This window comes from Arachis stenosperma, chromosome 2, assembly GCF_014773155.1.
Source record: "Arachis stenosperma cultivar V10309 chromosome 2, arast.V10309.gnm1.PFL2, whole genome shotgun sequence".
Lineage (NCBI taxonomy): Eukaryota > Viridiplantae > Streptophyta > Magnoliopsida > Fabales > Fabaceae > Arachis > Arachis stenosperma.
This window is the reverse complement of record NC_080378.1, coordinates 117,755,935-117,769,454: the sequence shown is the minus strand read 5'-3', so window position 1 is coordinate 117,769,454 and position 13,520 is coordinate 117,755,935. Positions and strand designations below refer to the sequence as shown.

Sequence of the window (13,520 nt, the reverse complement as noted above, 5' to 3'; positions counted from 1 at the left end):
TTCCTTATCATCTTTCCTGTTTCTATAATGATATTCAACACCTTTTCTGGTCGGAAATCATATTCAACACGTACACATTTAAATTTCAGTGTTATTTGAAATGGATAACTCTATCAATTTAAGAGTTTATACAAAAAATAACCTGGCATTTTACACAGATGCATACATAGATCATGAATGACACTATGACAGCAAGCCATTAGGTTAAATTGGTAATCCTAACCTACATATACAAAAATGTGTACAACAAATGCAAGACCTATTGCAAGAATTGCTTATCATTGCTGCATCTGTATTCCTTGGCTTTTGAAACTACATTTGTTTGTTTACGTGAATCTCCAAAGAACACATCAATTACATGCACATTTGATTCAACATCCTTAATCCAATTCATCAACTTCTTGTGAACGTCAAGGGAGACAAGATCCTTGCTCCTAAGTAACCGTACCAACTCCTCTACTTCCTTCATATCTCCTTTACTTTTCAAGTATTCAAAAATGGCAGCCAAAGATTCCCAAAATTGCATCCAGTGAGGCCCCACTTCACAGACAGAAATGGCTTCTTTGATATATTCAATAGCCATTGAAAAATTACCTTGTTCAATATACCCACATGAGAGATAGGACCAAGTCTTTGAATTTGGCTCTCCGTTGTTTATGATTGTCCAATCAACAACAGATTCAGCTGCCTCCATATTGCCCTTCTTGCTGTAAGCTCCAATAATCAAGTTTGGAATCCGAATATCAAAACCCAGATTTTTAGATTCCCAATTCTTAAATATATTCTCAGCACTTTCAAAGTCATCAAACTTAAGAACTGAAGCAATTACAGCTAAATAAGCTCTACTGTATAACTTCCCATCTGTTGTTAAAATTTTCCATAACCTCATCACTTCTTCTTTCTTGCCTATCGCTGCATATCGAGTCATAAGGAAAGTAAGGGCCACTCTCCTCTTTTTGTTAGTTATGAGCCTCTCTGATTTCTTTAAGACATTAAAAGCTTTATCAAAGAGTCCTTGTTTCCTATAACAATTGGCTGCAATAGCATAAACAGTCCAATCTAAATGCCAGTACTGAATCCAATTATGCTCTAACTGTGCGAGAAGCTTGTCAATTCCCTCCGTATTAGAAGTGGCAGCGTAAGCACTTATCAGGGTACCAAATGTATAGCTATTGAAATTAATACCCTCTTCTTGCATTTCACATACCAAATTTTCCAATTTGTCATAGTTCTGTGTTTGATAGTAGAGATTAAGCAAAACATTTCTTGACAAAATCGACCTTGCAAAACCCAAAGCTCTCATCTTCTCCATGATGCGCTCTGCACTACCCACATCCCTAGCATGAGCACAGCAATTAAGAAGAGAGCTGTAACATTCTCCAGTTCGTAAGTACTTTGGAATGCTATTAAAATAGAATTCTGCTTCTTCTAGTCCATTAACTTTCCCAATCAAGTCCAATCTTATCGCAAGATCTCCAGATTTATGTTTGAAAAACCCTTTCTCAAACATCCATGACGATACCTGTAGAGATGATTCATGTTACTCAATAGAAGGTAAATGAAAAGGCATAAAAAAGCCAACACACCTACTGACATGCAAAGTTTGTTGCTGTAATAGCAGAAGAATAAAGATAAGGCTATAGAAAGATCCCAAAACTTGAGAGAAAGAAGCATTATTTTGAATCTTAGTCACACAATCAAATCAACCCACAACTTCCAGGGAATCAAAACAGAGATATACCATTCTTCTAACGTTGAACAAAATTGTCAACTGAACACTGAGAAATGACACCCTAAAATGCAATTCATTAGTCATTTTTAACAAAGGTTAGACCTTCAAAACACATCCCAGTGAAACACTTTCAAAATTGTAATGTCTAATTCTTCTAATACAAATCTCACTAATAATGCTCAAATTTCTTGTATATTCGCACCAATTGGATATGCAGCTAGATCAAAATTTATCCTATACTATGATTGAATAGAAGGGGGAAAAAACCACAAATTTAAATAATTTAATTAACTATTAAAAGTAATTAGTAGTAGCAAAAACAATACCTCGAGGGCGTTTCTATATCTTCTGCGTGATCTGAGTTTCCTGATAACAGATAGGAGTCTGTTGTAGTTAACAGTTCCGCCATCTCTAATCCACTTCTCGATTATCGGAACCACCAAGGACGGCGATTCAGGAGCCGTGAAGATCCGACGGTATAAGTCGCGCAAAGGAAGCTTCTGGAAAAATGGTGTCCTCGGAACTGAAACGACGCTGCTTTGTTCCTTCTTGACTGTTAATAGGTTGGAGGTGGCGGAGGACTGTGAAGGAAGCTTAGGGGTTGCAAAAAATGAAAACCGTTTTATAAATTGAAATGATTTATGTGAAATGCTGAGGATTTGTGTAGCAAAACTCATCTAATCTAAGAGCCTAGGAAGAAGGGTTATAGTGGAGAATTAGAAACATCTGCAAAAGCTTGAGGAAGATGAGAGAGAGAGAGAGAGGAATAAGAAAGAGAACATGTTGGTACAGTTTAAAGGAACACTGAAGAACCGATGTGGCTGAGCAGAGGCTAATATTGACGCCGGAGCTGGAGGAGGCGGTGTTGCGACGGCTGCGGCTGCAACCACGTTGATAAGCTTGGGTTTAGTTGAAAAACTCATCCAAGTTGTTCAAGCTTCTCACTGATCTTGAATTTTTATTCATCGTTTAACAATTTCCAAATGCTCCATTCCTTCATATCAAAATAATCATTTCAGTCAAAATAAGCATAAATAATCAATTAACTCTACTGAAAATATAATTTATAACACTCATACAATGCACCCATCAATGGTTATGTCATTGCTATCATCTATGTGAAAAATAAAATACAATACAATGAAACATCAACTAAAAAATAATATAGCAGGGGTAGCTGGACATATTATTCATAGCAGCAGCAAATAGCAAATAGCAAGCATTTGTGTAACAGATTTAACTCGAATTGAAGTCCACCCAAATTGAGAATACTCAAACACACTCAAATATACAATTAATCACATACTCAAATACAGAGAACACAAATGCGAAAGAGAAGACAAGCTGCGAAAGAGAAGACAAGCTGCAGAACACGCTGAAATATACCAAAAACTTCATCAGAGCAGCAGAACTTTTCAATAAAAATTCATATAAGTCCATACAACTTCATATAAAACTGCAACAAAAAAAAAACACGAACGCAAAAGAGAAGACAAGCTGCGAAAGAGAAGAGAAGAGATGACAACACAAACGTGAACATGGAGAAGAAAAGAGAAGAGAAACATTGGCTTGACAAGGATACATGAACTGAAAAACGTGCCTACGAAGATGAAGGTGTGACGGCGATTAACCTTGGTCACAGTGGTCCGACGACGGCGACGCGGTGGTGGTACTGGCGGCGATGACAGGGGCTTGGCTTCAACTGGAGCTCTTCGATGGTGACCAGTGATTGAGAGGAGAGGGAGGTGAGAAGAACAGAGGATGCCCTGATTAGAAATAGCAAAAGGGTAAAGGTTCTGAAAACCGAACCGGTCATCGGACCACTTTAGCTACTGGTTCCCTGATTTATTGGTTCAACCGAAATAACTGTTTTATAATAAAATAATAAATAAAATACAAATAAACACATTAAAACATAATTATAATTTACTTTATATATATATATCAACAAAATGTTGGTGATAGCTAAATTCATTGTTTGCCTTCTCTTAAAAGATTATATAACTTGGTTTATTGTACAAACAAGAAAACCTCATTTTGAAACATATATGCACAGAATAACTGAAGGATAGGACCATGCTAATACAAACTGGAATTTTTGCACTAAAAGGCCTCTTCAAACCAACACATTCAACAAATTATTAAAAAAAAGCACATACCTTGCATTAAATCAAGCAAACATTACAATTTGTCTTGATATTAGTTCACTCAGTCCTAAGAATACATAAGTTAAGCACTTTAATCAAACAAACAGAAAGAAATAAGCATGCAAGAGAGTTACAGCTCATTTGGTTTCCATTTATAAGCTGTGACATATACTATGATAAAGTCTTTACAAAGATATTCTTCAGGAACATAAAGTTTTTAACAAAAGAAACATAAACCAAATAAGCTCTCTTACAAAATTAGCATAAACTCACAAGCTCTAATTTAAGAAGATGATCACATGGGTGAAACCCACGACACTTCAAATTCACTGTAGACAACAAAAACAATAAAAGAGTGCATAAAAGATATCATCTTAGTCCAATTTGCTTCATACCAAAGAATAAAATGTAACAAGCATGACTTTGACATTAATCTGGAGACGGTCTAAAGAAATATGCCAGGACGTACTGGATGCGACTTCCTTCCTGTCACACTCACCTGATTATAATGAAAGGTATACATGTTATGTCGCTATAATTTGCATTCATGCATAAAACTTAGGGTGAGTATGTTAACAGAATCAAGATGGGGGAGAATGTTTCATAGATGAGATTTGTGTATAAAATTTTATATAAGTTCTCACGCAGGAAAAGAGAAATGATTTATTTTCCTAAAGAATTTGCTAAAGGTCCCCCCTAACAACTAAATGACAGAAGAAAAGGAGCACATTGATATGCTGCGTGTAATATATTTATTGCCTAAAATTTGCATAACACTGTGTTCTCCTCCATCTTAGGCTTTTCTACCCCATTTTTAATTTTTACTTCTTACCACTCACACTTAACATACTCCAGTTAAGTAATACATTTGCCGATTCAACTTACCCTTTCAGCATTTCCTTCATCAACATTACCAGCATTGTCATCACCTTCATCTTTTCCTTGCATTACATTTCTTATCATGCCAAGCACAGTATCTCCGGGTTTCAAAGCCACCAGTTTGGCTAAGAAGTTCACCTGCACTGACAAAAATTTTAAAAATGCATATATGAAGGTTTTTTTTAAACAAACAAAATGTAGTACACTTTTAGGTTTCTGTATAGATGAAGTAAGACAAAAGTAGAGTATTTTAAATAATATTGCCCTTCAAATGAGCACCACGTTAAAATCAAAATAGGGAAACTACATATCAAGCACACCTCCGGCTCAGGAAGAGTATATAATCCGAAGGGCTGACCGGTGGAACAGAGTTGGCGCCGGCGGGGCAGTAGCTGCGGGACGGAGGCAGGAGGCGAGACCGGTGACGGTGGTTTCGAAGCACAAACGGTGGCTGCACGATCGAGGGAAAGGAAGTTGCGACAGTGACTCCGAAGCTTGATGTTGCGACAGTGACTCCGAAGCTCGATGTTGCGACAGCGGCGGTAGCAGGCCGGTGGCTGGACAGAAGTCAGGGAGTGAGGGAGGAGCTCGGTGACGATGAGAAGAAGGAGCAGCTCAAGGTCGAGGGTGATGGGAGGAGTGCTGCGCGTTTCGCCGTTTTGGAGTGAGGGTTGGGGAATGGTTAGGGTTCCTCAATCCAAGCAGCGCGGTTTTTGGAAAAATTCAGAAAACGGCCGGGTCCCGGTTTGGTTCGCCGGACCGATTCCCGGCCGATTTGACGGTCTAATACCGGTTTTCAAACTTCCAGTTTTAGCATCTGTTCAAATCGTTTTCTCCATCGATTTGCGATTCAATCGATTCGACGGCTTTCAAAATCTTAAACTTAGAGAATCATAAATTCAGAATAATATTTTGGACAGAAATTTATTTAAATTTTAATATTTTTATCTCAATGCCTTGCAACAAATGCTATTTAAGTGCTTTTAAGCTTTAAAAAAATTGAAATGATTTTTAAATTTTTAAAAATATTTTAAAAAGGATAAAAGTAATTTAATATTTAAATATTTTATATAAAAACATTTTTTTTATTAATTATATTTAAATAAAACAATATAATTTTTTTAATAATCTAATAACACTCAAACAAACTCTAATATATATTACCATTTTGTGTGTGCATACTATTAAGTATTAACATATTCTTTTCTTTTTTGGTGACTAAACTATTACCAATTTGCCATGAATCAACCATCAAATATTTCAAACTCAAATTTCCTCAACCAAAAGTAATTACATAATACTGATTTCCCATCCTTTTACTTTCTTTCTATCAAATTAAATTTGAACTGAAACATCTTAGAAAATTTAACAGTGATACATAGATCATAAATGTAAACCAAATGTTGGTCCTAAACTTTATTGTTGAAAAGATGTGTACACCAAGTGTAAACCCTAATTCATGATCTGACAAATTGAGACTTGAGAGTCATCCCTTAACATTTTATTGTTGGCCATGGCAGAAGTCAGGGTTGTTCCCATCTTCCTCTGGCTCTGAAATTTCACCAATTTGTTTATGTGAATCGCCTTCCAGCACATCAGTTGCAGGCACATTTGATTCCACATCCTTAATCCAACTCATCAGCTTGTTATGAACATCAAGGGAGATAAAATTCTTGCTACTGAGTAACCTTATCAAATCCTCTGCCTCCTCTATATCCCCATTAAATTTCAAGTACTGAAAAATGGCAGCTAAGGATTCTGGTAGTGGCCTCCACTTACACCCTTCACAGATAGAAACTGCCTCTTTCATACATCGAACAGCCCTAGCAAAATTTCTTTGTGAAATATATCCAAGCAAGAGCCCTGACCAAGTCCATTCATTTGGCTTTCCTCCCTTCGAGATTGTCCTATTAACAATGGCTTCAGCTTCCTCCATTTTGCCCTTTCTGCTGTAAGCTGCTATCATCAAGTTTGGAATAAAGAAATTTTTTAAATACCGGTTTCTAGATTCCCACTCGTCAAAGATAATCTTAGCAAGTTCGATGTCATCCAACTTGAGAAATGAATTTATTACAGCTGAATAATAGTCACTTTTGAGTAACTTCCCATCCATCTTGTAAATATTCCACAACCTCATCACTTCTTCTTTCTTCCCTATTGTTGCATATTGAGTCATAAGGTAAGGAAAGGCCTCTTTCCAGATTGTAGAACTCGCACGCTCCTCTGATTTCTTTAAAGCATTAAAAGCTTTATCATGAAGCCCGAGTTTGCCATAAGAATTGGCTGCCACAGCATAAACACTCCACCAATCTGCATGTTGGGAATACGATGAATCATCTTCTAACTGTGCAAGATGTTTGTCGATTCCCTCAATATCAGATTTGGCCGCATATGTATTAATCAAGGTGGCTAATGTATATCTATCGAATTTAATACCCTCTTCTTTCATTTCAAGCAACAAATTTTCCACTTTGTCATAGTTTTGTCTTTGATAGTAGAGGTTAAGCAAAGAATTTCTTGCCATAGTAGACCGTGCAAAACCCAAATGTTTCATCTGCAGCATGATTCTTTCAGCTTTATCCACATCTCTAACTTGAGCATAGCAATTAAGAAGAGAGCTGTAACATTCCGCAGCTCTTAAGTCTGTCGGAATGCTATCAAAATAGGATTCAGCTTCTTCTATTCCCTTAACCTTTGCAATCAAGTCCAGTCTTATACTAAAATCTCCAGATCTAGGTTCAGAGTATCCTTTCTCGGACATCCAAAATGATACCTGCAAACACGGTTCATTTTAACAAAGATCCCAAAACTCAACCCAGAAAAACATAGTGTCTTTAACATTTGAATCGCATTTCGCAGCTAGATCATGATTCAACCTAAAGTTCGAATAAATAATATTTTTATTAATTAATTAACGACTAATTAGTAATTAACGATGATGAAGATACCTCGAGGGCGTCTTTATATCTTTTGCGTGACCTAAGTTGCTTGATAACGAATAGCAGTTTATCGTGGCTAAGAGTTTGGTCATCCTGAACCCACTGCTCGAGAATCGTAACAACCGGGTGAGTTTGATCTTTCGCATGGAAGATCCGACCGTACAAATGCTGCGGGAGACGAACGACGGCGCTTTGGTTCTCCTTCGCCGTTGAGAGGTTGGAGGTGGAAGGGGCAGAGGTTGCGTAGGTCACGGAAGAACGAGGAAGAAGACGTAATGCGGATTTCAGACGGCTGAGTACTATCATTTCTTATTCGGAATTCAGAGAGAGAGACGAAGAAGGGTTGCAAGATGCAAGTTTTGTTCTTCAGCAATGGAGTTGCAGTGTGAGCGTTTGGAATAGTAGTGAAATATTGTTTGCGAATACTGCGGAGTGAGCTGTGAGCAACAGCATTTGGTCTCAGTGGCAAAGTGGTAATTCGATGTAACTTCACAAGGAGAGGTGAATGATTTCGGAAAGGAAAAGTCTAGGGGCCAGCAACTTTGTATTTTGTGGCCAGCACTTAACCATCAAAATAAAAGTGAGTGATCTCTCACCATTGGATGGCCAATTGATGTAATCTCACACTATCAAATCATCATTGATGGCTAATTGATGGCTAACAATCACAAAAATTGCTGGCCCCCTAGAATTGCTCTAGATTTTTATCTATTCTATTATATAAAAATCGGATGTCTGCACTTAATGATGGAGTTGACGTGGCATGTTTTGGAGAGTGTTTCCCGATTTAATTATTTTAACTCATTCAATACAATTTATTACCATGACTTAATTATATCATCTAATTGATTTGATTAGATATTTAAATATTAATATAATTTATTATAAATATATATTACTTAATTAATTTTACTACATTAATTATAATTTGTTATATTAGTTAATTAATTTATTTCATTTATAAAGTCTAAAATAAAATAAATAATTTATTGTTTATTCTAATTGAATTCATTAAATTTAGGGTTAACCACCAATTATACCCCCGGATTTTGCAAACGCTGACAATAATGCCCTTCACTTTCATTATCGACAAAAACATCGTTGGATAATTTAAAAACGTGCACGAAATGCCCGTCCGGCAAGTCATGCTTTCTCCGATGATGAAAGTGTGTGATGTGGCAAACGGAGAAGCTTGTGTGGCAAATGCAGAGGCTTGTGTGGCAAACGGAAAGCTTAGCTGGATCCTTTCCCAAATTTCATAATTCAATAACCCTAATCCCCCATTGCAAAATGAGAACGTGATGCATCTGAAGAGCCGTGTAACCATGGATGCAGCAGGTATGAAGCGAAGGTCTGCGTCAATGGTAGAAGGCGGCAACGATAGGTGCGAAGAGTCTGGTATGAAGAAGTACGACGGTATGTGTCGCTGTTCTCTTGCTGTTGTTGCTCTGAGATCGAAGACGAATGCTAACCCAGGGAGGTGGTTCTTTCGGTGCCCACTATGGAAGGTAAGCATGACTGGGTTTTGTCCTCCAATGGGTCTTTTTATTATTCCTGTTTTAATATGTGTTTCGCATGTTATGATTGATCTGTTCTTCATGGTTTTCAATTTTTGTTTTGACAGAATAAAAACCAGGATTGCAAATATTTTCATGGATTGATGAGTTGGAAGAGCAAGACATGGTTGAAGAGGAGGAATGTTCTTGGAACAACAAACCCATGCTATCTTCAGGTGGAAACTCAAACAGAAGAGCACTAGGAAGCTTTCCGAATCAGTGCAGTATGAGGACATTGACCCCATGGTGCTACCTGTTCTTACAAAAGAATTGAAGGAGAATTGAGGAGGATTGAAATTCTTCTAACCATGATGTGCATTGGGGTTGCAATTGGTGTCTTCATCGATTTCTTGCTCTGCTTAAGAACTGAGTTGGAGTAATGTTAAATAGTGGATGAAGAGTAAATGTGAATAATTAGTGTGTATTTTGATAACTGTGAATGTGCCAAATTTGGTTAAAATAGGGAATAACAACTCTTGTATTTTGTTTTCATGGAACCTGATTTGTATTAACAGTGTACCAAATTATTGGACTATAAATTTGATGAGAACCTGTATGTGTTGTTTTTTGCAAAGTGCAATAAAACCAAATAGAGTACTTGCAGCACAAACTTGGTAATTAACATTTATATGTACTAGTAAATTTGATCACATTGACCATAACAGGTTACATAACATTTATAGCAATCCCCAAAAAGTAAATAAACATTTCTTGTAATTGAAGCATAACCTGTGATCAAGTGACAATCACACTGAAAACAACTTAAACAAGACAACAGAGTTCAATAACTCTGAGAACAAAAGGCACTAAACAGAGTCAAACACAAGGCTAGTTCAATAACTCTGAAAACAACTTAAACAAGTCAGCCAAAAAGCTAATTAACACTCAAAACAAAGGTTTCCTAAATCAGTTTTACAATGTCAACAGACCACATAACAAGACATTCATCATGGCTTCTTATTTGGTTTTTGAGAAGGCTTTGAAGGTGCAGATGTGGGCATAAACTCCATGAATCTCTTTGTGGTACCCTTGCTTGCTGCATTCATTGTTTGGTGAGAAACCAATGAGGGAGCACTGGAGCTAGAATTTGGCACAGGCACTTGGGCTGAAGTATTGGGCTTCACAGGAATATTGGCCTTCCAGCCACATTGGCCTGACTTGTGGTGGTCTACAAGGTACATTGGGCCTCACTGAGCTAGCCCTTGGAGTTGGAGCAGCAGCCACACTAGGCCTGACCTGTGGTGGCCTAATTGGATCATGTGCTTGTGTAGTAGTGCATGGTGGCCTCATGATGGGGATCTTTGCCCTAGCACTAGATGCACCCTCTTCTGGAGTCTTGGAGCAGCAGCTACAGCACCAGCAGCCTTTGTGGAGCTGACTTGTTGATAGCAGTGGTTGAACCAGATGCTGCTGCAGGATTTGATTCCAACCCTTGGGCTTGCTACAAAATCAGAACACAAATTCCAGAAGTCTGTGTATGTTGCAGAAAAACCAATTACAAATGTTTAACTATGAAGCTAACCTCACTATCAGTTTGAGATTGGGGGTGCCCCTGTGTAACTTGTTGTTCATCGGCTGCCTCAAGAGTCTCTTCATAGTACATTTCTTGCTCTCTGTCTGATAGATCAGCAACATCTTCTTGTTCATTTGCTGCTCCAGATGCAGTTTCGGCTGCTTTACTAGTTTGTCCCCTAAGAAATTTTTTCTTCTCTTCACATGTCCTTGCATTGTGTCCTTGCTGCAGCATATACAAAAGGTTAGTTCACATTTAGAATACAAATGTGACATGTATACAATGATTTAGATAACAAAACCAATGGGTTAATATCAAGTGAGGTGTTTACCTTTTTGCACCAATTACAAGTTGTTTGACCATACTTTCGTGGCATTTTGTATTGGCTATTACCCTGACGCTCAGATTCATGTCGTGCTCTCTTTTTTGTAGGTCTTCCGATTGGTCTTTTGTATGGAGGAGGTAGACAAGGATAACCTTCATAGTCAACCCAATACTCTTCACTGGGTACAGAGTTAATGTGGAACTGATATGCCCTATTGTAGTGCTCCATACACAACCAGTGATGAACATAGTCTTCAGGTCGGTGATTCTTCCTTTGGATGGCAGCCACTCCATGACAACAGGGCAATCAAGTCAGTTGCCACTTTCTGCAGGTACATGTTCTTTCTAGAGTGTTAACAGTAACCCTGTGTCCATGTCTCCTCACCTCAAATATGTTATGCTCATCGTCCCCAACCCACTGGGCTTCCCAGTAATTACCCTCTTTTTTCTCCTTTTCCAGCCTACTCATCTGAATAGGTGCCAACTTTCCTGTGTATGATGCTAAAGCATCTTTGTGCTGTGCCATAACCCTCATGATGTAGAACCTCATCTCTTCTAGCATTGTTAGGATACTTTTTCCCCTCATGCCCACTATTGTTGCATTAAATGATTCAGCATTGTTGTTAGTAACGTTATCCACTTTAGGCCATTCAGAAAATCCTGATTTCGACCATGATGATTGTTCATAACTTGAGAGGTACTCCCAAGCTCCTACATTGATCCGCTTGACATATGCCATTGCATTCTTGAACTCCAAGTCTGTCATTGCCCGAGCACACTGCCATAGAGCTCCTTTTAGCTCTTTGTCCTTCTATCTCTTGTTCAAGTTCTGCCACATGTGCATCACACAAAATCTATGTGAAACTCTTGGCATGACTTCTTGGAGTGCTGGAACCAGTCCCTAAACCACATGGCGAAAAGACAACATTCAATAGCACAATATTCAACAGTACAACATAGGTGCATAAATACAAATAAGTAAGTTGGACAAGATTTATAAATTACCTTTTGCTTGTCACTCATGAAGTTCCACCCAAATTCCTTGTAATCCCCGATATCTTCATGTAGTAAATGCAAGAACCATTTCCAATTTTCCTTTGTTTCAGCATCAACCACAGCATATGCTATAGGAAATAGATGATTATTCGCGTCTTGTCCTACAGCTGTGAGTAGTTGACCCCCAAAGTACCCCTTAAGAAAGGTTCCATCAAGACAAATGAAGGGCCTACAACCATGTTTAAATCCTCTCTTACATGCCTCTAAGCATATATATAAACTTCTGAACTTAGGCAAACCCTCTGGCTGTGGATGTGTGCTCATAGTACATGTAGAACCAGGATTAGCCTTAAGCAGCTCTGATAAATAATTGCGTAGCTTCCCATACTGTTCCTTCTCTGTCCCCTCAATGATGTCCTTTGCCATCTCCATTGCCCTATACATCATTCGCTCACCTACACTTATGTCATATTCTACCTTGAACCACTCTTCTGCCTCCCTTTGTATCAAATTAGGAGTAATTCTAAGCTTGTTAACTAATTCTCCAGCCACCCATTTACAGGTTACTGATCTAGATTTGTTACTCCTTGGACATGTGTGCTCATCAACTAGCGTCTTGATTTGAAAACTTGGTGGGAAATTTCTCCTTGAACAGTACACCTCCCACGGACAGTCTTGATTATAACAAATAACTCTGCATCTTAAAGGCTCCACCTTTAAAAAGAACACTTCCCTCCCCATTTGGATATTAAACTTCTTAACAGCATCCTTGAACTCTTGCATCGTTGCAAACTCCATGCCCAGCTCGAGTCTTACTTGGCCAAAGCGTGCTTCAGGATTGTGTTGTGGAAATACTGGAACCCCGTTTTCATCATCTGATTTAGGTAAACTGTGAAGATCCTCAGACTCATACTGGAACTCATTTTCCCCACCCTTATCAACTCCATCAGCATTACCTTCATGTACAGGCACAATCACTGTTGGGGCCTCATTGTCCCTGGGAGGAATAATTCTCTGACCTGATGGTTGTGGCCTTGAGTGTCTCTTCCTTCTCCCTGATTGTCTTAAATTACCGTCTCCCTCCTCATTATGATTCTCTTCTACAATAACATAAAATAAAATAATTCATTGTTAATAAAATCACAATTTAGTATTTTTATGAAACCTAAATTGCATAATTTTCTACTGCAGGTTAGTATCATAATTATCTAAATGAAATTACCTTCTACTGCAGGTTCAACATGTGAATTCACTTGTTCATTTGATACATTATGCGCAGATTCCGCTTCTTCTCTAGCTTCTTCAAGTGGTGGTTCCCCTACTACTTTGGTGGTTCTCGATGGTGGTGGCCTTGCATGTTTCTTTCTAATTCTCTTTCTACCATATCTACCGACATGCTCGGTGGTTGAGTCACCAACTGCTGCCTCTTGGCTC

At 38.1% G+C, this 13,520-nt stretch overlaps 2 protein-coding genes across 8 annotated transcripts; both read right to left on the bottom strand.

Annotated features, from left to right (window-relative positions):
- Window positions 1-6: 6 nt before the first annotated feature.
- On the bottom strand, window positions 7-5,549 carry LOC130960180 (pentatricopeptide repeat-containing protein At2g20710, mitochondrial-like). Of its 7 annotated transcripts, none has more exons than XM_057885504.1 (6): window positions 5,079-5,549; window positions 4,765-4,901; window positions 3,892-4,378; window positions 3,364-3,498; window positions 2,059-2,726; window positions 7-1,522 (listed from the first exon to the last, which is right to left on the bottom strand). In XM_057885504.1, exons 5-6 carry the CDS (start codon window positions 2,407-2,409, stop codon window positions 260-262), a joined length of 1,614 nt encoding a protein of 537 aa, XP_057741487.1. In that variant the 5' UTR covers window positions 2,410-2,726; window positions 3,364-3,498; window positions 3,892-4,378; window positions 4,765-4,901; window positions 5,079-5,549; the 3' UTR covers window positions 7-259. The 7 variants fall into 7 exon arrangements, with proteins under 7 accessions (XP_057741487.1, XP_057741483.1, XP_057741484.1 ...); XM_057885500.1 differs by having other exon boundaries at window positions 4,765-4,896; XM_057885501.1 differs by having other exon boundaries at window positions 4,275-4,378; window positions 4,765-4,896.
- A 453-nt stretch (window positions 5,550-6,002) lies between these two features.
- LOC130960644 (pentatricopeptide repeat-containing protein At2g20710, mitochondrial-like) lies at window positions 6,003-8,135 on the bottom strand. Its single transcript, XM_057886092.1, has 2 exons — window positions 7,707-8,135; window positions 6,003-7,531 (listed from the first exon to the last, which is right to left on the bottom strand). The coding sequence occupies exons 1-2, from the start codon at window positions 8,001-8,003 to the stop codon at window positions 6,260-6,262; spliced, it is 1,569 nt and encodes a 522-aa protein (XP_057742075.1). The 5' UTR covers window positions 8,004-8,135; the 3' UTR covers window positions 6,003-6,259.
- Window positions 8,136-13,520: the final 5,385 nt, after the last annotated feature.

Bases quoted from the DNA above. Each gene is read 5' to 3' on its own strand.
- LOC130960180 (XM_057885504.1), bottom strand. From the start codon at position 2,409: ATGAGTTTTGCTACACAAATCCTCAGCATTTCACATAAATCATTTCAA. The intron at 1,523-2,058 runs GTATTGTTTTTG...TCATCTCTACAG, and splicing joins GATATAGAAACGCCCTCGAG to GTATCGTCATGGATGTTTGA.
- LOC130960644 (XM_057886092.1), bottom strand. From the start codon at position 8,003: ATGATAGTACTCAGCCGTCTGAAATCCGCATTACGTCTTCTTCCTCGT. The intron at 7,532-7,706 runs GTATCTTCATCA...CCGTGTTTGCAG, and splicing joins GATATAAAGACGCCCTCGAG to GTATCATTTTGGATGTCCGA.